Consider the following 26,023-nt stretch of genomic DNA (forward strand, 5'->3'; position numbering starts at 1 on the left):
AGCCGCTACCTGGGGATTGGTAGCTGGAGGAGGGGCGAATGTGGGTTGTTGGTTGGCCTCGCCATGGGTGTTGTCTTGACCTTCCATGTTAAGGCGTTCAGTAGAGTCGTTAGCCATAGGAATCGAGAAAAACTATGGAATATTTAGGGTTTGAAGGTGTGTTCCATGCTCACCGCACCAATTGGGTTGCGTACTGGTTCAACATAAGTTAAGGGTCAAATACATGAAAATAATAAAAACATTTTTAAATAAAATAAAACTGCTTAAGAGGATTACTAAAAAAATTAAATATACTTAAAAGCTTAATTATATAATAATTTTCACAAAACTACAAATATATTCCAATGACAATATTAAAATTAAATTTCTTAACATCATCATCGTCGCCGCTATCATCATCATCAATAATGAAAAATCAAATTTTCTAATAAAAAAGAGAACCAGCAAAATTAAAAATACTTAGTAACATAATTATATAATATATTTTAAGCTACACTATACTCCAATTACAAAGGTAATATCTACTAAATATGTAATTAATTTAATATTTATATTCAAAATTACAAATTAAATCAAATTAACTAAATAATTCATAATTTATTTAGGAGTTGGGTAGGGTCTGCGGGTTTATCTAATGAACCCGTGACCCAACCCAATCTATGAATTATAAAAATGACCCACCCAATCCAATCCATTATATTTTTAAACTCGCCGGGTTGGATTGGGTTGAATTAGATCGCTCGGGTTGGATCGGGTTATAACGGGTCATGTGTAGCTCTAATCTCAACTGTTTCTGTTCGAGTTGAAAATCTGAATCGACCCAATCCAAAATTAACAGTCCACTCTTATTTTGAACTTTGCAACCTAATTCCAATGCCATATGTGTTTGAGCTATAAATATATTATCAACTTTATCAGACATGTATAATTAATAATAATAAATTAATTATTAAACATTGATAAATTTAATATATATATATATATATATATATATATATATATATATATATATATATATATATATATATATATATATATATATATATATATATATCCAGTTAATTATAAGTTTAAGTGCAATGAACATAAACCTAATTTTGATTATAATTTTATTGATTACGTCTAAACATTTTATTAATTAATCTAAGAAATCACAACTAGAAAGTTAGTATTGTAATTATAACCTTCCTAATTACAAATGATTTCTTTTTTAATTTCTAAGTAATGTTCTTATATTGTAGGACTATATTATTACTGAACTAATTATAGTGTATTTATAAATTATGACTACATGTAGTACTATAGTTATACTAGTACTATGACTATTGTTACTTGCTTTCGGTATAAATTGACAGGGGCGTCCATGACACCACGGGAATCACGATGATTGAATTTTTCATTCTAAAAAATATTCGATATTAACTTAATAGTGTTATTCCGAATCCCTTTCTGAACTTTTCATTTCAAAAAATATCCAATATTAATTTGATAATCCATCCTGAAAGTATTATGGGACATGACTAGTTCTTTGTTTAAAATCGATCCGTGCTCACTCAAGTTTCATCTCATCTCGTCCTGTCTCAAAAATAGAGTATTTTCATTCCTTTTTTCTTTAAAATTTTAAGTGTCTCCTTTTTTTTAAGAATTTCAAATCATGTCCATGAAAATCATTTTATATGACACTAGTAAGGGACGAGATAAACCATGTAATGTGATATTCCCAGATGCATAAATGTGGCAGCAACACAAGAAGGATGATACAATCTGTGTCAAGGGATGTGAAAATAAAGAAGGAAAGATGAGGTGATGATAACAAAAAATTTTCTACCAAGTGTACTATATACAGACCAATGCAAGCACTCTTATTTAGATATCAAGTATCTTGAAAGAGTCAGCGACTACTTTGAGCCTGTCGCGAAATCTTTTCCACCGTCTTTCATTTGCTACCACAACCAGAGTGTAATATCTCCCTGTACAGAAGCGCAATCAAGGCTTGTTTTACAATGTCAAATTCATTTATATGGAACAAGGGTTACAAGTCCTGCAAACCAAGTGCTATTAAAATGCAGGAATATATCATACATATGGTGCTATTTTATTCATTATTAAAATATTCTTATGATATTGATGTTTTGGGATGGTAGGATGCTTACCATTGCCAATTCCTATGGTTGCAAACGAAGTAGTCGAGAAGTTTGGAGATGTAAGCTGATATTCAACAGTGTAATAGTTTTTCCCATCTTCAGATCTCTGCATTTGGTAGATAGTCATAAAAGTCATTCTATTTACTCAAACACTTCGTCCCAAACTACTTGGGATCGGCTATGTGAATCCTTTGTTCCAATATCCATTATATGTTCATTTACTCAAAACACAAAATAAGAACACACATGTTTAATCGAATTCCATATTTATGCATATATACAATTAACTAATCAGATGGTAATTTCTTTTGAGCTGTGTTTTCCTCTTTTGGCTATTGAAATCAAAATTTGGAATTTTTGGCTACTAATTGTCTTTGTTCATAAATGGCATCAAAGGACAGTTAGACAATAGGCAAGAATTAAGAGTTTTTGAGTTTAAGTAGATAGTAAGGTTTGTTTAGCATTATTATTGCTAACATATTTTGGACTACAAAATTAGGACTACAATTGATTTTGAGAAAAGCTCATATTTGAAACTTTTCCCCAAAATCAGTTTTAGTCCAATGGAAGCAGAATTGCAAGAATTGATTACTCATCAACTCATGAGATTTTTCTCATTTTTAACTTAGAAACAGCTATTAGTAGTAGCAATGTCAAACTGGCCAAAATCTATCATAGTAGATATAGAGTAGTAGCATATTCAGTATCAACCTCTTGCATGCCAAATATAGTTGCAACTTGATTTGGTGCAGCATACTTATGTTTCACTAAATCGGATATAACCTGCAGAATTAAATATCTGGTCAAGAAATATTTAGACACTAATTATTCAAAATAGGAGCAACATTATGATTCTTTTTACCTGTTCCATTGGTCCCAAATCATGAATATCTTTTTTATCAGTCGGTATAAATCTCACTCTAACATTCTGCAATTGCAGGATTTTGTCCTTAAAGGCAGAATCATGAGCCCTGAAATCAAAATCCTAAGAAATGGAAAAGAGACTGTTCTAAGTTTCAACTGCTAAAAGAACACATTTCCATATTAATATAATTAGTACATAACTTACTATCCAATCTGAGGGGTAGTAATATGAATATCCATCTTTTGAGTCAACAAAAGCTTTATAGTTCTTTGGTACCTCTACACAACACCAAAAAGTAAGAAGGGTGTTATAAGGTGCGGCTATATGAATATGAATCTGGTTAAGCAAGTATTGTATCCTCAAAATTTAGATGACTGCCATAATGTAATTGAAGATAGACCAGTATACTGTACCTTCAGCAAGAAGGGGCTTTGCTGGGAGTAAACTTGTTGTCAGTGCTCCAACTCCCAATAGTAACAATTGTCTCCTGCACTTGCCTACAATAGATTGGGATTTTGAATCATCACATAAGGGGCACAAAAAGTTGATTATGTAAGTGAAATTATTTGTATACAAAATCAAAATTCATTTACTCATTATTCCAAAATTAGTTCATAGTTTTAGCATATTTTCTTTGATATGGTATTCAAGTGCAAGCAATAAAAAGAGTGAGAGAAATCAAAAGGGATAATGATGAAAACGACCTATTTGGTTTGAAAAATTCACATTATCCAATTCAATTTCATCAACAGAATTCTGATATAATAAATGATAAATTTATTGTAAGTAAAGAGAAACTTAAATGGGTATCTTACTTTCTCCAGTTAAGGTTGCTTCTGCAGTGCACGTAACAGAGTTGTTACCAGCTAATGAAATGGCCCGAGGCAATTCATATAAGGAAGGGGCATTTAACTGGAAAAAAGAGAAATAAAAAACTGATTCTCTGTACAAATTTGCTCAGAAAGAACAGCAGTGACCATGAAAACAAGAATAGATCGAATGTATAGAGGAGACAAACAATGGCACCTTTTGGGATAAGATTGTTGAAACCCAGCTCAAAGAAAGCGAAGATATTGCCATTGATAGGAGAAGTAGCTACAGCTTCTCATAAGGTGAAGTAATGGATAGTTTGGTTTGGTTAGGAGCTTGTGGTCTTGACTATGGGGACTTTTGGAATTCGTTTTATTTTTCCTAACATATTTATTTATTTATTTTCTAACAAATGGATAATGTAAGAAGAGTGCTGGTGCTTTTGCGTCGAGGAGGCAAGTAATTATATATAGGAAAATTATTATTCTATCCTGACATTGTGTCAAAATACATAATATTGCCCCTATATTTTTAAAAATATATAATTCTGTCCCTATTTTTTACTCCATTATACTGTTATATCATTTTGTCAAATTTTGATACTTTTCCATCAAATAAATTAACAAATAATTAACATTAAAAAATACAGGAAGAAAATAATCTATAAATACAAAATAAAATAGTTAATTTTGACAAAGTATAGAGATAAAATAGTAATTTATTAACGAAAAAAGTATAAAATGTTAATAGGACATATATATAACAGAATAATGAAGGGAAAAGATGAAAAAAAAAACTATATATTTCTAAAAAATACAGGAATAATATTATATATTATGAGAATACAAGATAAAAATTATAATTTTCCCTTTAAGCAATTGGTTTTTGTATCATTGCATGCACTTCATGATCTAATTTAGTCTATTTCTCAATATGCGCGATCATATAGTTTTTTTAGATGATATAAAAATTAAGTATTCATTTGTTAGCCAATTATTCAATTATTTAGATGATTTGGTAAATAAAATATCTGAGTCATCTAGTAAGTTTTTTTTTTCATATTTAATATTCTAAATACTTAATAATAAAAAATTACATTGAAAGTTAACAAAACTAAACATATAAATGAAGGTAATTTAATTGTCTTTTTATGTTAAGAGAACAATGATATATCATGTCATGTCATTTTTTAATTACAAGAGTCAATTGTTTTTTTTTTTATATATTAGAAGAGTATGGTATATGGTGTTATAGTTGTAGGAGTCAATTTTACTTGTTCATCCAAATAAATCATATAGCTTATTGAATCGGTTTTTTTTTTGTTTAAAAAAAATGATTCATACAAATTTCAGCTTGCATGTAAATTCAGATAAACAATTGTTAATTCAGTTCAAACAAACAAACTTATTCCATTGTTGTTTGATCAAATGAGCTGAAGTTCTAATAAGCTATCAATAAGACGAAACATATTAATTATGAATATAAATATTATACTCCTTCCGTTTCAAAAAGATAGTCTATTTTTCATTTTTGATTTTTCCCAAAATATAGTCCACTTTTCTTTTTTTGATTCTAGTTAATCCTTAAATTCTCTACCATACCCTTTTGAAATTTTATCTTATTTTCAATATCTCTCATTAATTCTTACTTATTATTCCAATATAATAATTGCTCATATGTTATTTAAGATAGTATAATAGGAAAGTTATATAAATAAGATTATCCTTTAAACAAAATAACTGCTATTTTTTAATCTTGTGAAAATAGAAAGTAGACTATCTTTTTGAGACGGAAGGAATATTAAACACATTTAATATTATATTTCATTCCATTATAATTAACTCAACAAAGATATCCTAATTTAATAGCTTTGTCTTCTATGTTTTCATTGCCATTTACTGCCACAAACATACCCTAATTTAATAGCACAAAGATACCCTAATTTAATACCTTCCTTGCATTGTCATTATTTATTTGTTTTTATCAGATTAATAAATCCTAAATTAGAAAAAATCCTGAATGTTAATAAACAATAACATTTATAAATCATTTATAAAATCCTGAATTGTATCATTTTATAGTTGGAGCCAATTTTTACTTGTTTGTCCGATATCTGGACCATATTGTTAGGGACCGCCTAATTCAGTTTGAGGTTTAGTCACAGTTAAGTTTCTTCGCTCATCTCTACAGGTGTATTTAGTGGGAATAGAACTCGATAACTCTTCCCACATCCTCAGTCTGCGTTATCAATTGAGCCATAACCCGTAATTCACCTAATTCTTTTATGATAGAAAATTCTGCAGGCTTATAAATAGCTTTGTCTTCTATGTTGGCTCATTATTACTGCCACCTTCCTTATACTGTCATTATTTATTTGTTTTCAGACTTATAAATCCTAAGTTAGAAATAACACTGAATGTTAATAAACACTTAACACTTCTTAATTAGGCTACTCTTGGAATTCATAAATCTTTCATTTATTAAGAATTTTCTGCTCCACAACTTTTGTTATCAAGTGTATTTCTGTAGATACCATAAATCCTCTACTCTGCCGAATCGAACCATTCTATGAACCATATCGTACATGCCAAAAAATTATCTCCAATATAATAATGGTCTAGTCAATCAAAGGCCTTGTAAACATTTATTAAACTGATATGGTTAATTTCTATACTTTGTAATAACTGAAATCATCGTATTTCTAACATTGATTTCTACTACAAAAAATTACCAAAAATGATAAAATACCATAAGACACATTGTTCTTGTAATTTCAGCTGAAGATTTACCCTTTTGGCCCCAAGAATTTCTATTTATAGTCACCATTTAAGCATCTTCTTTATACTAGCTCTAAGCATTAACACTAGTAAGCAATCTAAATTCTCAACAAAATGAAGCAAATTCATATTAGCTTTACTTATCTTTTAATCTTCTTAATTCTTGTTGCTTCAGCTACTATAATGGTTGAGGCACAAAAATGCAAGCCAAGTAGAAAAGTGAGGGAACACGATGAATGTGACCAAAGTAACGGTGCTGATTGCTGCGAGGAACGCAAATCTTACACTGCCCATAAACGTTCACCGCCGGTGACCAAGCATACACCAGCCATTTTAACCATCAACAGCTTCGAGAAGGGCGGGGATGGCGGTGGCCCATCGGAATGTGATGGTAAGTACCATGACAACGATACGCCAATTGTGGCATTGTCCACTGGATGGTACAATAAGGGGAAGAGGTGTCACCATCACATTAAAATTCATGCAAATGGAAGGACTGTTAAGGCTAAGGTAGTGGATGAGTGTGACTCCAATAGGGGATGTTTGAATAACATCGTTGATGCCTCGAAAGCAGTTTGGAAAGCTTTAGGTTTTAAAGAAAGTGATGATGAATGGGGATGGACGAAAGTTACCTGGGCTGATGCTTGATTTCAATTCATACGTGTTCTTTATTGTGCTTCAGTAAGGTTGTTGTCTTAGAACTGTTTAGATATCCTGGGTGAAGGGATATTGTTAATAAGATTGTTCGTGTAGAACACAAATGTAATAATGGATCAGATGAAAGTAAAATGATCATTTTCTGCCTTCTGAATTGAATCTCAATGAATAATCTACATGGCCTGTAATAAACAAAGGTTAGCGAATTGCTAGTCGATGATGAATTGCATGAATTTGAAGTAAAACTTATCAAAATTTAGGTGTTAATTGACAGGTTAAAACTCAAATGTTCAAGATTTAAAAGTCTATAATTTATATTAATTGATAATATAAGTCCTAAACATTTTTTATTTTCAAAATTGTGACATATTGAATAGGATTTTGACATTTTTACCATGTTAGGTACAAATGAACCATGGATGTAAAATTCATTTGTAAATAAATTTTTTATTTTTGGTATGTCATAATTTGATGTAAAGAATTCAATTGAATTCTACAATTATGTTTGGAATAATTTTTAAATAAAAATTTACTTGTCTTTATTGCTTTAAATATCCTTGACATAATAATTTAACAAAAACAAATAACATGCACCAGTGATATTTTATTATATGTAATATAATATCTTTTTATATTCAAATATAAATAATAAAATTCAATAAATAAATACACTCACATCTCATCCTAAATATATATAGGTTTTATGTGATATATATTATAATTATAAAATTCTTGATAATAGTTGTAATTAAATTAAATATTATATGATTAAGAGTATAATTTTAATATATGATAATTTATTAGAGCACAATTAATAAATTTAATCTTGTTTAATCAATATATTAAATTTATGCCATTTGTTAAATATTCTTTTACATGACATAATGAAAAAATGAAAAGCATTGTTTTTATAGCCTATCTGACACTTTTTATTTTCAAAATGCCACGTAACAGTATTGTCATAAACGATTATATGAACGATTAATTACCTCTATGACTGATTATTTACTAAAAAATACACTGTTTTAAATTCTTTTTTTTTTCCAATAATAAACAATGAATGTATTTCTGTTTTCCTTAAATAAAATTAAATTTTAAATGGTTTTAACGAATTTTGATAAAACTAATAAGATCCCGTTTGTTACAGTTGTTTGTTTTTAATTTTTTATTTATTAGAAACATAAAACTATTTTCAGTTTGTGGTTACTTATTTCTCAAAACAGTTTTTTTTTTCCTAAATTTATTTTTTCCTTTCTTTTAGTTCATGATGTGAAAAATCCTTCCAATTATCAAATCTCTCCCTTATTAAGCCATTAAAGATTTTAGTTAATAATAAAAAATTTAAAAATAAAAAATCTAAGATAAAATAATTAAATATATTTCACACTTTAATTTCTAAATTTAAAGTTAAATTAACTATTGATTATTATGCATACAATCAATTGAATAAAAATATAATATCCAAATATTATAATAAATAAATAATACTAAATGATATTAGATTTATATGGATAGAGAAAACAATAATAAATATAAAAATAATACTAAATAGAGAAGGGATGGAAAAAAATGTAGAATTTTAATAGAGATAATAAAACTAATGCTCATGTATTTTGGATAAATAAATGACATTAGATTTATATGGATAGAGAAAATAATAATAATAGTAATAACAATAATGAAAACTTTATGAGGACAAGTCTTATAAAAAATGAAAAAAAATGAGAAATGTAGAATAAAAACAGAAAACACAATTACAAAAACTATTATATAAAATTTGATTTTGTTTTAAAAAACAGTTTTATAAAAAGTAAAGAAAAAAAATTAAACCAGTTTTGTTATTTTTAAGGAAAAAAACAAAAACAAAAAACTTAATCCAAAACAATCAACACCTAAGTTAAATAAGTAAAAAATAGAAAATATCACTTTAGGAAAATTGAGAGAAAATAACTAGAAAAGTGAATAACTAGGCGAGAGGATTGAGAGAAAATAGAAAAATTGGGTGGAGAAGAAAAAATGAGGAGAGAGAGAGAGAGAGAGAGTAAATGCTAGCTCATTCAAATTAGCATCTCTAAGATTTCATGTTATTTATAACAGTGTCTCTCATATTTATACAAGTTGGAGGAGTGACTCCAAATAAAATGAATATTCTAGAATATCTACCGTACTTCCAAATTCCCTCTTTACGTGATTTGATCATTATCTGCATGGGCTCTAATCTTCGGCCTGCAATTGGGCTGGCGTCAACAATGCCCCTTGTACATGAGCCTTTCTAGTGAGATTTTTCTTTAAAGGCCTATGTGTATTAAGAGCTCACCCTACTTGGTTTGTAATGTGTCCGAACCATTATAACGTTGTGCTCTTTGACCCTTTTATCCCTACTTGCTTCAGGCTATAAAAAGTAACGAATACAACTTAAACCAATTTTCAAACAGGAATTGCAGATATCTTCTTTATTCATGATTGGTTTGAGAATTGTCTTCTAATTTACCTCTCGCAGAGATAAAATTTGTTTCACAATGAAGATCAAGTCAAATGCAGAAAGAATGGTAGTCTATAAATCTGTTAGCAATAATATAAATTACTTAATTATGAACAATCACAATACTTAAATATAATCACTCAATTATGGAATAATATTACAAGGGAGACACACTCACAACTCACTCTTTTTTTTTTTTTTATAAACTCACACACATAGAAGAGAAAACTAATCTCTCTATATCTAATTTATTCATTCGTGTTTTACATGTATATATAGGCAATATGATTGGTGTGTTAAATCCACTTTGGTAGCTTTCCAATAATAGTCCAAGTTAGGCACCGTTCATTGACTATACTTTCACCAACCAAGACTTTACTCACCTTAGTCCAAGTTAGGCACCATCCATTGACTATGCTTTCACCAACCAAGACTTTAGTTAGCTATAGACAAGTTTATTTTTCTATCGTTTCCTCCCCTTAAACTTGTCTCTTCAATTACGGTGATACCGAGCAAGCTTTGTAAGTACTGAAACATATCAGTCTTCAGAGCCTTCGTAAATATGTCAGCAACTTGATCATTGGTCTTTACATGCACGAGCTCTACGTCCTTGCTCTTGATATGCTCTCGAATAAAATGAAATCGAGTATCAATATGTTTGGACCTTTCATGATGGACTGGATTTTTCGCAAGCGCAATTGCTGACTTATTATCAACATAGATCTTGGTCGGTCCTCCTTGTTTCATTCTGAGCTCCTCCAATAATCTTTTTAGCCATATGGCATGGCAAACACATGATGATGCATCAATATACTCTGCCTCACAGGTAGATAATGCAACAACGGATTGTTTCTTAGATGACCAAGTAAATGTCGTACCTCCAAGGTAGAACACATATCCGGATGTGCTTTTGCGGTCATCAATGCTTCCGGCCTAGTCGCTGTCACTGAAGTCGACAAGTTCCATGCTTTCTTTTGAGGAATAAAACAGCCCGTAGTCAAGTGTGCCTTTTATGTACTTTAGGATTCTTTTCGCCATCTTGAAATGAGAGGTCTTTGGAGTTTCCATGTATCTGCTCACCAAACCAACTCCAAAGAGTATATTAGGTCGAGTACACGTCAAGTACGTAGACAGCCTACGAGACTTTTGTAATGAGTTGGATTCACTAACTTCCCTTCTCCTTCTTTTGTAATTCGAACTCCATACTCGACCGGAGTATCAACTGGTTGACAATCCTCCATAGAAAATTTTTTTAAGATCTCTTTGGCATACTTACTTTGAAAGATAAATATCCCTTCTTCTTCTTGCTTTACCTCAATACCGAGAAAGTAAGCCATAAGGCCCAAGTCGGTCATTTCAAACTCCTTTTCCATGGAGTGCTTGAATTCTCCAATCATAGAGGGACTATTGCTTGTGAACACCAAATCATCTACATATAAACACACAAGCAAAATATCTCCATTGAGGTTATTCTTTAAGTATAAGGAATGCTCGTAAGGGCACCTAGCAAAACCACTTCGAATAAAGTAGTCATCGATTCTGGAATTCCACGCTCTTGGAGCTTGTTTTAGCCCGTAGAGCGCCTTTTTTAATCGGTACACCTTTTCTTCTTCTCCTTTGACGACAAATCCTGGTGGTTGTTCAACATAAACTTCCTCTTCAAGATTGCCATTCAAAAATGCTGACTTTACATCCATTTGGAAAATTCTCCATTTCTTTTGAGCAGCAAGTGAAATGAGTGATCTTATTATCTCAAGCCGAGCCACCGGTGCAAAGACTTCTTCGTGGTCTATCCAGAATTTTTGCTTGTATCCTTTCACGACAAGCCTTGCCTTATATTTCTCCACATCTCCATTTGCGTTTGTTTTTGTCTTATACACCCATTTGACTCCAATGGCTTTATGACCTCATGGAAGTGAGGTGAGCTCCCAAGTCTTGTTCTTCTTGATGGATCAGATCTCCTCCTCCATGGCATGTCTCCATTTTGTTTCTTTTGAGGCTTCCTCAAAGGTTATGGGATCATATCCTGCAAAGAGACAAAGGTTACCATATAGTTCTTCTTCGTCTATATTAACTTCCTCCGTGGAATTATAAAGGTCACTAATTGTCCTTGTCTTCCTCACAGGGGATTCACTGAAGGAACTTTCCTCCGTATGGATACCAACATGTGGGGGGTAATGTTGGCTCCCAATTTTCTTCTCCTTCGGTCCGACCGCTGTCCTTTTTTAAATCTTTTATTACCGTGATTTCCTTCTGTTGGTTGTTATCCTCCCAGTTCCATGCACGATCTTCAACAAACTCAACATCTCTTGACATCACAATCCTTTTTGTGACAGGATTGTATAATTTATATCCACTGGAATTTTCTCCATATCCAAGCATAACACACTTTAAGCTTTTATCTTCGAGCTTTGTCCGCTTTTCTTCTTGCACATTTGCATATGCCACACACTCGAAGACTCGAAGATGATCAACGTTCGGTCTCCTCTTGCTCCATGCTTCTTCCGGTGTTATGTCTCCAACTCTCCTCGTAGGAAACCTATTCAGTAAATAAACTGAACAAGCAACAACATCTCCCCAGAATTCTTTTGGAACCTTCCTCTCGTTTAATATACAACGAACCATATTCAAGATGGTCCGATTCTTCCTCTCTGAGACTCCATTTTGTTGGGGTGTTTGCGGCATCGTAAGTTGATGTATGATCCCATTTTCTTTGCAAAACGTATCAAATTCCCGAGAAGTGTACTCACCCCCTCTATTGGTGCGTAAACACTTCAAGGGACATCCACTTTGTTTCTCGACCATACTTTTAAATTCTTTAAACTTTCTTAAAACTTCACTTTTCTCCTTCATCATATAAACCCAAGTTTTGCCACTATAATCATCAGTAAATGTCAAGAAGTACCTATTTCCGCCGATTGAGATAGGCGTGATTGGTCCGCATACATCGGAGTGGACCAAGTCGAGACGTCCAGCTGCTCTTGTTGAAGGATACTTTTTGAACGGCTTCCTGTGTTGCTTTCCAACAACACATGCTTCACATACTCCATTAGGACGATCAATTTTCGGCATGCCTCTCACCATATTGTTCGTTTTCAACAACTTCAACACCTCAAAATTGAGATGGCCATACCGGATATGCCAAAGAGTAGAATTGTCTATGGTTACTGCCTTTAAACAATTCTCCTCATTAATGCTTAGTCTTAGAGGAAACATCCGGTTCTTCGTCATTGTGACATTTGTGATAAGTTTGTTATTTTTATCACGATTGCTAAGATCTTGGTCTTTCATTCGAATATCGTACCCCTTCTCGAGTAATTGTCCGACACTCAAAATATTATTCTTCGTATCAGGAACATAATATACATCAGAGATGCACAGCCGCTGCCCGTTTTTAAGTTCAAATAGAATTTTACCTTTCCCTTCAATCGGTCGTTGGGAAAGATCGCCAAAGGTAATATACCCTTCACGCCTTTCGTCAAGATCCACAAATAGGTTTTTTTTTCCCACACATATGATTGGATGCGCCCGTTCTATGAACCATGTGATGGATTCTGGATTCTCCACTCCATCATAGGCCATCAAGAGTACTCCATCTTTATCGGTCTTCTCCGCGAGGTTTGCCTTTTCTCTGCCGTTGTCGGTGTTATACCAACACTCCTTTGCATAATGGCCATATTTTTTACAAATATGACATTGAACATCAGATTTGTGATATCTCCATCCACCACGACCTCATTCGCGTCTTTGACCATGACCACGGCCGCGTCCTCGACCAGTTCCTTTTTCGGCTGATTCTCCATCGTCATTATGGGGATGTTCAATGGTGGTAGTTGTTCGACCGCCTCTTCCTCTTCTTGACATGAATCTTCCTCTTTGAGAACCACCTCGAGAATTGGGATTTTTCAAAGTTAGCTTCGCTTGTAATGCTTGCTCTAGGGATTTTCCTTCACCTCTCTTGACAAGCCGTTGTTCATGTGCTTGAAGAGAGCCCATGAGTTGCTCTACCGTCATCTCCTCTAAATCCTTAGACTCTTCTATCATCACGGCCACAAAATCAAATTTGGAATCAAGGGACCGTAGGATTTTTTCAACAACTCGAACATCATCCAGATTTTCTCCATTTCTTCTCATTTGGTGAACGATCGAGATGACCCTCGTGATATAGTCAGAAATGGACTCCGAGCTTTCTTGATGTAGTGACTTGAATTGAGTGCGGAGAGCTTGTAAGCGAATCTTCTTTACTTTGTCGACACCACTGAACCCTTTCTGGAGTATCTCCCATGCTTCTTTTGACTCTTAGCGGGGGCGACTATCTCGAACGCGGTTTCGTCAAGACCTTGATATATTGTGAACAAGGCCTTCTTCTCCCTCTTTCTTAGCTCCTTCTACTCCTCCTTTTCTTCTTTCTTCATTTGTGCTTCCGCCATCGAGTCGGGTTCGGTGAATCCAGACTCCATGAGATCCCACACATCAAGTGATCCCAGCCGAGCCTTCATTTGTATACACCAAATATCATGATTGCTCTTTGTCAATCTAGGCACTTGTGTTTGGAACGTACTTGTGGATGCCATGGCAAGATTTGAACGTGGCTCTGATACCAAATGTTGGCAATAATATAAATTACTTAATTATGAACAATCACAATACTCAAATACAAGCACTCAATTATGGAATAATATTACAAGGGAGACACACTCACAACTCACTCTTTTTTTTTTTTTTATAAACTCACACACATAGAAGAGAAAACTAATCTCTCTATATCTCATTTATTCATTCGTGTTTTACATGTATATATAGGCAATATGATTGGTGTGTTAAATCCACTTTGGTAGCTTTCCAACAATAGTCCAAGTTAGGCACCGTTCATTGATTATACTTTCACCAACCAAGACTTTACTCACCTTAGTCCAAGTTAGGCACCATCCATTGATTATGCTTTCACCAACCAAGACTTTAGTTAGCTATAGACAAGTTTAGTTTTCTATCAAAATCAATATATACATGCAGTCTGAAAAGTGAATAATTTTTTAGTTTCTCACCAAGAATATGCATTAAATAACTTGATAAAGATGAAACACGAAACAACTCTACTGACCTTAAGATCATCATAGCATCCTGATGGAGGATTAGTGGCTGCAACCAAGGATGTTCTAGAATCGAGAACAATTGTTATTTCTGCTACTGCAATGGATAGCGTTTGTTGCTCCACCCATTCATGAATAACAACTCTTGAGCCACATGATTATAAAAGTCTCATAAATCCATAAAAAGAAAATATGGCAAAGACATGTCTTAAATATTCTAGTTTAAATTACCTATCCTCTGGCCTCTAATAACTTAAGAACAAAAATACTTCTATAAGCCCAAGAGGTAATCAAAAAGGCAATTCTACTCCTTAAAAATCCAAAAATTTTCTTTAATTTTTACCATTAACAAACACAAAGTTCTCGAAAAATTAAGATAAATATACATGCTTAAATATTGCAGACTCTCACTTTTTAGAAAAAGCGCCATATCAGCATGCAAAAATGTCTCTGTGATTCTTCTTTCTTTATTTATATATATATATATATATATATATATATATATATATATATATATATATATATATAATATGACAATGATATATTTTTCGATCGTCCGGATAATCAAGAGACAAATTAAAAAAAAAAAAATTTAAACACTCATCAATTAACAACATTTTTCATTCAGCTATCAAAATAAAAAAATTACAAGCATTATCCTACAAGATAAGGATACCTGCAAAGATTTTCGGAATTAAAAATTGAAGCAACGGATGCATCCTTTGACACTGAAAAGTAAATATAGGCTACGTGGACAGTTTTCAATCACAAAGAAAGTGAAATTCATTTAATTTGGGCAGTTTCCTTTCCCGCCAATATCATTTACTAATTTTTATATCTTGCTCAGTTATTAAAGATTAATTAAAATTAAAATTTATAAACGTGTAAGTTGGCAATAAAACTAGTAAAAGTACAAAAAGAAATATGTAAACTAGGTTAAAAATAAACAAATAAAATGAATTAACTTGAAAATGAAAAAATTTGTTAAAATTTATTAATATAGTATGAACTATTTATTAAAAATTATTAATAATTATTATACTATTTTTAAGTTATTATTAATAAAATAAAATACTAATTGATGGTTAATAATTATCAAAATATATTATATGGTTGTTATATATTCTAATATAAGAACCATTTTAATATTAACTAAAATCTATTATTTTAAATAATAATAATAACCATTCATGTTTATTATAATAACTATTTAATATATTTACTACTCGATAGTTGTTATATTAAATAACTACTACTAAAAAAATTGAAATATAATAAATTTTCTATAGTCATATTAATTAGTTGTTTTTAGCAAACTAGCAACATTTGCATGATATTCTTGTACAAAATATTTGTAATGGTGATTAAAATTGCCAATTTTATGTTACAACTAATTTACATATCAGACAATATTCATCCAACTTAATTATAAATTAAGTAAATCAATTTTTTCCAAACATTTTGAGATATTGGGTGAAATTAATTTATATGATTATACAAATTATTTAAAGAATAAAAATTAATACTAAATGTAAATAATAAAACCATCAGCCAGTTTATTTTGAAATTCAGTCTTGTAAATAAAAATGAATGTGATAGGTGTTCTTCCATCTTTAATCTCAAAATTTGATTATAGCATTTAACGCCATGACAAGAGAGTGGTTTTGAGTGGAGCAAGTAAAGTGATATGTTGTCCGTGGATATTCTCTTATCAAAATGTGCACTTAACGGTTACTACAGAGGGAAGAATTGCAATCCCAATAGTTTTATCCACGAAGGTTTATTTGCTACTCTTTCCGTTTTTTTTATTTAGAGAGTTTTCTTTTTGGGTGCATTTTTTATATAGAGAAAGTTATTTTAAATGATAACTTTGTGATACAAGCCAAATTAAAAAGACTAGAAAGCCTTGTAATATATTATTTTTTAAGATTGAGGCTCAATAATCAAGAAAAGTGACGGACACAAATATTCTCAGCATTTAATGCATGTGTATTTCAAAAGACCAGTTATCAACTCACTTTTTTATTTTGTTTTATGGTAACAGTGGTCGTTTTTATAAATTTGATCATATAAATACAGAGTTAGCCCTTATTTGTATGTCTTGGAATGGAGATCCAAAGATGAAAATCGTACACTAAAGAGACAGCTACTCTTCCAAGAAGGCTGAAAGAGTGTCTTCAGTTGCAGAAAATAATGTTGCGATTCTGAAAAAATTGGATGTAATTACCACTCTTTTGGCCACATTAATGGAAAAGATAGATGAAAACATTAAGCAAGCAAAGAAAAGTAGTGCACAAATTGAAGAGCTGTAGTCTTTTGTTGCTGATTTGAGGCAATTTCACCAAGAAATGGGTCAGTATTCTGAGATTTCTAAAACACCTAATGGAGAAAAAAGTGGCCAAAAAGTAAAGATGTGCCCGAAGGTAGTGATCACTAAGCACTCGTACACTTAGATGAGACCCAACCTCCTACACAAGAACCATTTTATGGCCATATTTTTATTACATGTGTACTTTTTCAATGATTTTTTTTTCTCTGTGTTAGTTAACGGTTCTGAACTTTTATAACCCACTTTGTAGTCTTTTAATTATTAGTTGTGAACTTCTATAAGCCATTTCTTGCCATGTTTTTAGTACATGTGCACTTTTTCAATGTTTTTTTTTTTTTTTTTTGTTAGTTAACGGTTCTGACCCTCTGTAAGCCACTTAGTGCCTTTTAATTATTAGTTGTGTACTTCTGTAAGCCATTTTGTGGCTTTATTATTCTTAGTTATGCACTTTTTCAAATCCTTATAATGATTGTACTCTTTTGTAAGCCACGTTGTGGCCTTATTATTATTAGTTGTGCACTTTTCAAAATGTGAAGTTGTCACACATTTTGCTAGAGTGTGCACTTTTTAAAAAAATTGTGCCTTCAAACTCACACTAAAACTCGAATTTTAGGGGATCACTCATATCGTAGACAACTATAGCCATTTCTGCTTCATTATGTATAGGATTCAAGTCTAGAGGGGGCAAAGTAGTGGCCATTTTTGGATATGGTGTGACCGATTTAGATGTTATGGAGAAGTAAATAGATTTTCCTTGAATCAGATCATTAACTGTGATTCCATTTATATGTGGCGAACATTTAGAAGTTGAAGAGTTTGATTGTAAACTCAAAAAATTTGGCTCCAAATTCTATTTTATTTTGGCCGCAAAGTATTGCATTTGGGCACTACTTTCTGAATTTCATTTAAATTTGGAAAAACCAAATTTTTATTTTTAATTTTGAATTTGAATTGAAAATTATTCAAGTTTAAACAAGTTAGAACTAAAATTTAAATTTTTCCTCCTTCATTTTCGCTAAAAATTTTGGAAATTTGTGGCCTTCAATGAATAACTTCAAAAATTTGGCCTTTAATTTGTTTCCAAAATTTTTTTCGTTTTTTTGCACGTATTATGTAAAACGTCCCCCTTCTAATAAAGTCAAAAGATTTAATAAAGAAGGTTAGAAGTTACGCTCAAATGATGCAAGTAGCCAATAAATGCACTTATTGATACTGCCTTTTGTGTTAGCTATTGTTCCCATAATTAATGATAAAATGAAGGACATTTTAGGGGAAGAACTTAATTTAATAACTTTCTTAATCCAAAAGCTTTGTCTATTTTCTCTAAATAAAAAAAAAAAAAAAAAAAAAAAGGAGAGAGTAGTATAAATGAATTTGATTACTAATTATACTAATTGCAAAGATGATTGTTTATATTTATGGAAGTTTTAGTACATTTTGGAGCTAACACCGTATGATTAAATTGTATCACTTTTTTTTTCTTTTTGCATTAAACAGCGCTCCTTCGCTCACCATTTTGTTTTTAGACATATAAATATTCACCTATCTATTTTGTAGTCTAAATCTGTATTAGCCGATCAACAGTTACAATTCTAGCCATAGTTACAAATGAAAATCCTTATTTCTCAACAGCTATTACCGTGTATTATTTGATATTTCTAAGCAATCAACTTGTTGTTGCAGGTGACGACACTTTGTACGTGATATATTGACCAACTATGTGACTTCTCTTTCCTTTGTTATTTTAGTTGACATAATTAAGAGAATGGCAAATAAAGAGTCTATAGAATGGAAATCAAATAGTGCTCAGATGAGCATAAGAAGAACAAGAAAGCAGTGATCTTTCATGCAAGCAATATATATGTTTTCATACTTCAATTACATTGAATGATAATGTTCCCAACATAAATATAAGAAATTTAAATTAAGTTATATTTACGTGTATATATATAAAATTTATTCTTTGTAAATGGATAACATCTCATATACTAATAACATTTTACTTGGTGGCTCAAGGTATAAATTATTAAGATTTGATTTTATTATTTGAGTATCCTAAAATTATAAAATTACAAATTTGTTATAAAATTAGTGAATGTTATATATGGGCTAAAAGTCTGTATTGCTAATTATTATGAACTCTATCTTTCTAATGTGTAGGACTCTATTTTTTCTATTAAGGTTCCATTTATAACCTATATATATGTGGTTTTTCATCAATAAGAACGACACCCTAGTATTCTCTCTCTATCCTCTCTATTCGTTTACCACTGTGTTTTCGTTCTAATGCTATTTTGATCAAATCGCCTCTTATATGATAACTTATGGTTTGCTATAACCAAAGTTAACATTTCTAAGATAAAGATTTTTGGAATTAAAACTTGGAATCAACGGATGCACCCTTAGACACAAACATAAGTAAATATAGGCTACTTGGATAGTTTTGAACCACAAAGAAAGTGAAATTCATTTATTTTTGGCAGTTTCCTTTCCGGCAAATATCATGTACTAATTTTTTTACATTGTTCAGTTATTAGAGGTTAATTAAAATTTACCAAATAATATATTAGTTGAGGTGGTTAGTGATCTCAATTCCTGTAAGAGTGAGAATACAAGTTCGATTTCGAAAAACGTACTTTGTTAAAAGAGCGGAAAACATTTACATAAGGATATTAAAACTATAAAAAGTGTAAGTTGGCAATAAAACTAGTTAAAGTGCAAAATGAAATTTCTAAACTAGGTTAAAAATAAATAAATAAAATGAATTAACTTGACAATGAAATTTTTTTTAAAGTTTATTAAAATATAATTTGAACTATTGATTAAAAATTATTAATAATTATTATAATATAATAAATTGTTATTATTAAATAAAATACTAACTGATGGTTAATAATTATCAAAATATATTACATGGTTGTTATATAATCTAATATAATAACCATTTTAATATTAACTAAAACTATTATTTTAAAGATAATAATAACCATTTATATTTATTATAATATCTATTTAATATATTTACTACTGAATAGTTGTTATTTTAAAATAACCACTACTTAAAAATTGAAATATAATAAATCATGCTTTAGTAAAATATTTTATTAAGTTTTTTTTAAAAAATTTACATGTTACTATAAAATTTTTGAATTCATAAAAAAAGGTATCATTCTCCTTGAGCGGAAAATTCATTGTCAATATTTATGTTAAAAAAATTTTTCATAGCAATTTTGTCTCTAGGTACACTTGTCAAACTATTATACAATTCTTATTTCTTTGTGATAGTTGGGTACAATCAATGAAGGTGAGAAGGGGAGATTGTATTAAAAAAAAAAAAATGATGAAATGGACTAAGTATGTCCGGATAAGCCGTTAGCAAATGTTTTCCGACGAAACACTACAAAAAAAATGAGATGTTGAAGCAAAATTATCATTTTCTCTAATATATTAAAAAGTTAATTTACATAGTTATATTGATTAGTTGTTTTTAGCAAACTAGCAACATTTGTATGATAATTTTGTACAAAATATTTGTAATGGTGATTTAAATTGCACATTTTATGTTGCAACTAATTTACATATCATGCAATATTCATAAAACTTGATTATAAATTAATTAGTACTGAAGATGAGTGATAAAACTGCTACTCGAAACTCATTTTCATAAATAAAAGTAAATGTGATAGACCTTTTCTCATCTTTAATCTTCAAATTTGATTAAAGGATCTAAAGCCGCGAAAAGCAAATGGTTTCGAGTGGTGCAAGTAAAGTGAGTGTGTCCATGTATATTCTCTTGTCAAAATGTGCACTTAGTGGTTACTACAGAGGAAGAATTGCAATCCCAACAGTTTTATCCACAAATGTTTTTAAAGAAAAAACCATAGTTTTCTTTTTTGGTGTGTTTGGCAACAACTTAAATAGCTTTTACTATTTTAAATTAGTCAAAACATTGTTTTTCTAGATTATTGCATTCGGTAATGTGAGATATAAAGTAGCTTTTACAGGATCAAAGAGTATTTTCTAAAACATTATCCATCTAACGTGTACCGTTTTACGCCTTCTTATTGAAATTTATTTTACTATCTTAATTAATTTAAAATCAACCCTTCCCTTATCATCTTATGTCATTTTTTTTTATGCTTGGCTTGTTTATAATGTTTGTTTATATATTTGAATTTGAATTCAAGCAAATATTAAAAATTAAAGTTACCAAAAATAATATCCTCTAAAATATTAAAAGTTTCCAATTTTATTCATAAAATAGTGAACTTTTCAGATTTTGCTCCCTTAAAATTTGAAAATTTAAGTTTAGTGAAATCATCATTTTTTTTATAATGAGTTTAATTGTATCTATAAGTGAAAATTCTAATGTCTTTTTTTGTTATTTTAAATTTAATTGCCAATCAAACAGTTATTTTTATCTAACACATTCGCTTTTGACCATTATTTAAACAGCTCGCATCTAACACTTAACAGCTAGTAAAACGGCTAATAACTATTAAAACAGTTAATAACTACTAGAACAATCTAGTATTGCCTAACAGGCCCTTCTACTTAAACTGTATTTTGTAGTATAAATGAATTTGATTACTAATTCTACTAATTGCAAAGATGATTGCTTATATTTATGGAAGTTTTAATACATTTTGGAGCTAGCATTGTATGATTAAATTGTATCACTTTTTTTTTGTTTGTGCATTAAGGAGTGCTTCTTTGCTCACCATTTTGTTTTTAGACATATAAATATTCGCTTAGCTATTTTGTAGTCTAAATGTGTATTAGCCAATCAATAGTTACAACTCTAGCCATAGTTACAAATGAAAATCTTTATTTCTCAAAAGCTATTGCTGTGTATTATTTGACATTTCAAAGCAATCAACTTGTTGTTGCAGGTTATTACAATATGTGCCTATTCATTGACCAACTATGTGACATATCTTTCATTTGTTATTCTAATTGACATAATTAACAAAAGGGAAAATAGAGGGTCTAGAGAATGGAAATCAAACAACGCTTAGATGAACATAAGAAGGACAAGAAAGCAGTGATCATTCATGCAAGCAACATATATGTTCTCATGCTTTCAATTTACATTGGACGATAATGTTTCCAGCGTAAATATCACAAATTTAAATTAAGTTATATTTATGTGTATATATATATATAATTTATTTTTTGTAAATTGATAAAATCTCATATACTAATAAGATTTTATTTGGTGGCTCAAGGTGTAAATTATTAGGATTTTATTTTATTATTGAGTATCCTAAAATTATAAAATTAAAAATTTTAAATTCTAATATAGCTTGTATAAATTAGAAAAGAAAAAAAATTTCTTGACAACCTTCGAGGTGGGAATACTGAAGCAATTGATACCAACTTCCAATCACCAATGTATTTATCAACCATCCAACAAATTTAAAAAAAAAATTACAAAAAATTTTGACACCATAAATATTTTAAGTGCCTGTCTTCCACTGGTAATATTTTACTGCCTGAGAGGCACAATCTTTCGCTTTTTCTTTGATAATGATTAAGCTTTTTTTTTTTTTCTTTTATTAATACTAGTGTTAGAATCCGCGCGATGCGTGGAACAATATTAAAAAAAATAATAATTTTTTATAACTTCAACACAAACACAATACGAAAATTAGACGGTTGACACAAACAGGACACATTTAACCCGCTTAATATCATAAGTAGGTTAAATGGGTCGTATTGATCCATATACAACTCGTGTAACTCGCTTAATATCATAAATAGGTTAAGTGGATGTGTTGACTTATATACGATCCATTTAACCTACTTATAGTATTTTTAACTTTTAACTTATTTAACTCAACATATTTAAAATAAATTTTCACACGTAAAATGCATAAATTCTTTAAGATTCATAATTAAAGTAAAAAAGTAATAGAACAATAAAATTTAAATAGGTTTTAATTGGAGTATTTATATCTAACACTAAAATTACCTCTTTACTCTTAAATAAACGGATTACTCGACTAATCCGCATGTCAACCTGCGACACAATACGTTTATATTCGTGTCATAAATGAGTAATTCATTTTATAACACGAACTCGTTTAACCACAAGCCTAACCCATTTATTTCACGTGTTAGGTGAATCATGTTTGCGTGTCGTGACCCATTTTGACACCCCTGGTATGACCTACATCAAAACATGCACACACATACTATTAATATATTTTTCTATAGTGATAATAATTTGAGAATTTAACTAATCGTATTGAAATAAGAAATTAAGTATTTTTTATTTTATGTTTATGATTTTTTATAAATGGTTGTTTATTTATTTGAAATACTAATGTATTATACTTATTTAGTATAGTGTGTCCTAAGCGTGTGGATTTTCTACTTTTTAAAAAATTATCGTATCGCATACATACCCGTATCGCGTGATGAAGTGTTTTTTTAATTTATTTTTGTATCTTTTTTATTAATGAATAATCAAAAAAAATAAGAAGGGACTAAATTTTTTTTCAGAAAAACTTTTAGTACATATTTTTCTGGATATAAAAGAAAATAAAATTAATCTTTCTTTACAAATTTATTTTTATAGTTTTTTATTTTTCTTCTAATTTGAAGAGAAAATTATGGGAATTCTTTTCCCTCATATTCTTTTTTTATTTTTAAATAAAATAGTTTTTACTTATTAATATTAATTTTTTTTTCCTCTAATATGATAGTAACTGAAAATATAATTGCTTTTTTTTTTCCCTTATAATCCGCACGATGCGCAGAGTAATATTAAAAAATGAAATAGTATTGTATAACATCATTAAAAAATAGTAAAATTATATAATAAAATGATAATTTGTATCTTATTGAGATATGCTGAAAAGTTGCGAAGCTAAAATATGTCTTCTGAAGTATCATGCGAAATTTTTCATAAGGTATGCAATAGTAAAAGCCATCTCCTGCTTTTTTTTTTTCCCTCCTATATGTATCTTATGCTTATGATTTATTATATATGATTGTTTATTTTTTTGAAATATTAATGTATTACTTATTAAGTGTATTACGTCCTAAGCGTGTGGATGTTCTATCTTTTTTAAAAATTATCGTATTTCCTTTTCATGCAACATAGCTCCTGGTATGTGAGACTACTCTATACACCAAACTAATCAATCAAGGTTTTTTTATTACCAATAAAAAATGAAGTGCTTTCTTTAATTTATTTTTGTGTCATTGAAATAAAAAATTAAGTTTTTTTATTGTCTTTATAATTTATTATAAATGAATGTTTATTTATTTGAAATATTAATATATAACTTATATAGCATATTGTGTTCTAAGTGTATGAATGTCCTACCTTTTTTAAACTTATCGTATCTCGTACGTTCTTGCATCTCGTGTCTCGTGTTTATGCAACCTAACTCTTAGTATATAAAACTACTCTATACACCAAGCTAATCAACTTACCAATTCAAATAAAGTGTTTTGTTTAATTTGATTTTGTGTCATTGAAATAAGAAATTTAGTGTTGTTTTATTTTATATTTATTATAAATGATTGTTTATTTATTTAAAATATTAATGTATTACTTATTCAGTATAGTGTGTTTTAAGCGAGTGAATGTCCTACCTTTTTTAAAAATTATCGTATCGTTTACGTTCCGTATCTCGTGTCTTGTTTCTGTGCAACTCAGCTCCTGGTATATGAGACGACATTATAGACCAAGCTAATCAACCAAGATTTTTTTATTACCCATAAAAAATAAGTATAAGTATTTTTAAATATTTTTTGTGTCATTGAAATAAGAAATTAAGTTTTTTTATTTTATGTTTATAATTTATTATAAACTATTATTTATTTATTTGAAATATTATTGTCTTACTTTTTCAAAAATTATCGTATCTTGTATGCTCTAATTTATACTCTTAAATTGCTTATATATTGTTTATTTAATAGTAATGTATCGTTTTTTCGCATTCTCAGCATGTGGATTACTTATTAATTATTTTGTAAGAAGAAATAAATTTATATTAATATATTAAATACTAAGGGTAATCTTTTTTTTTATAGATATTATCTTGATAGAAGAGTTATCTGAAAATATAAGACAACTGATCTTTTTACAATTTTTATAATTGTGCTAAATTATGTGAATTCCAATATCCGTCATTCTATAATCCAAAAGAATGTCCAGTAGCAAAATGTATTATTTATACTTGGCTTCCATATAAAGCAAACTACCCTGCTTTTATACATTATATTGATAGATATAGATTTTTCAAAAGTGATAATAATTTTGAGAATTTAACTAATTATATTAAAATAAAAAATTACTTATTTTTTCATTTTACATTTGTTATTTATTATAAATGATTGTTTATTTATTATCATATTCCGTATATTCCCCTATCTCGTATCTTGTATCTATGCAATTTAATTTCTGATATATCCATATGTTAAAGGCAATCATTAAAATAAGAAATTAAATATTTTTATTTTATAGTTTGGGTTATATATATTTTAATTTAAACTAATGATATTAAAATTAAAAATTAAAAAAAATTTATTTTATATTTTCTATTTATTATAAATGATTGTTTATTTATTATCATATCTCGTACGTTCCTGTATTTTGTGTCCCGTATCTGTGCAACCTAACTTCTGGTATATAAGACTACCACATACGTCAAGGTAATCATTAAAATAAAAAATTAAATATTTTTTATTTTTTGTTTTTTATTTATTATCATATATTCCATACGTTCCGTATTTCGTGTTTCATGTTCGTGCAATCTAATTTCTGATATATAAAATTATCCATACACCAAGGTAATTATTAAAATAAAAAATTAAGTAATTTTTTTATTTTATAGCTTGGGTTATTTGTAAT

At 29.6% G+C, this 26,023-nt stretch overlaps 2 protein-coding genes across 3 annotated transcripts; one reads left to right on the forward strand and one right to left on the reverse strand.

The window, feature by feature from the left end:
* Window positions 1–1,690: 1,690 nt before the first annotated feature.
* PNSL1 (PsbP-like protein 2) lies at window positions 1,691–4,224 on the reverse strand. 2 transcript variants are annotated; one of them, XM_012217541.4, is made up of 8 exons: window positions 4,036–4,224; window positions 3,825–3,921; window positions 3,423–3,506; window positions 3,214–3,287; window positions 3,007–3,129; window positions 2,856–2,927; window positions 2,154–2,250; window positions 1,691–2,041 (listed from the first exon to the last, which is right to left on the reverse strand). In XM_012217541.4, exons 1-8 carry the CDS (start codon window positions 4,087–4,089, stop codon window positions 2,013–2,015), a joined length of 630 nt encoding a protein of 209 aa, XP_012072931.1. In that variant the 5' UTR covers window positions 4,090–4,224; the 3' UTR covers window positions 1,691–2,012. The 2 variants fall into 2 exon arrangements, with proteins under 2 accessions (XP_012072931.1, XP_012072930.1); XM_012217540.4 differs by having other exon boundaries at window positions 1,691–1,970; window positions 4,036–4,222.
* Window positions 4,225–6,710: 2,486 nt separating this feature from the next.
* Window positions 6,711–7,244, forward strand: LOC105634659 (kiwellin-1). The gene has a single exon (XM_012217542.3). It carries the CDS (start codon window positions 6,711–6,713, stop codon window positions 7,242–7,244), a length of 534 nt encoding a protein of 177 aa, XP_012072932.1.
* The last annotated feature ends 18,779 nt before the right edge of the window (window positions 7,245–26,023 follow it).

The sequence above is a fragment of the Jatropha curcas genome, chromosome 6, assembly GCF_041381405.1.
Source record: "Jatropha curcas cultivar XTBG-Jc1 chromosome 6, XTBG_Jcur_1.0, whole genome shotgun sequence".
Lineage (NCBI taxonomy): Eukaryota > Viridiplantae > Streptophyta > Magnoliopsida > Malpighiales > Euphorbiaceae > Jatropha > Jatropha curcas.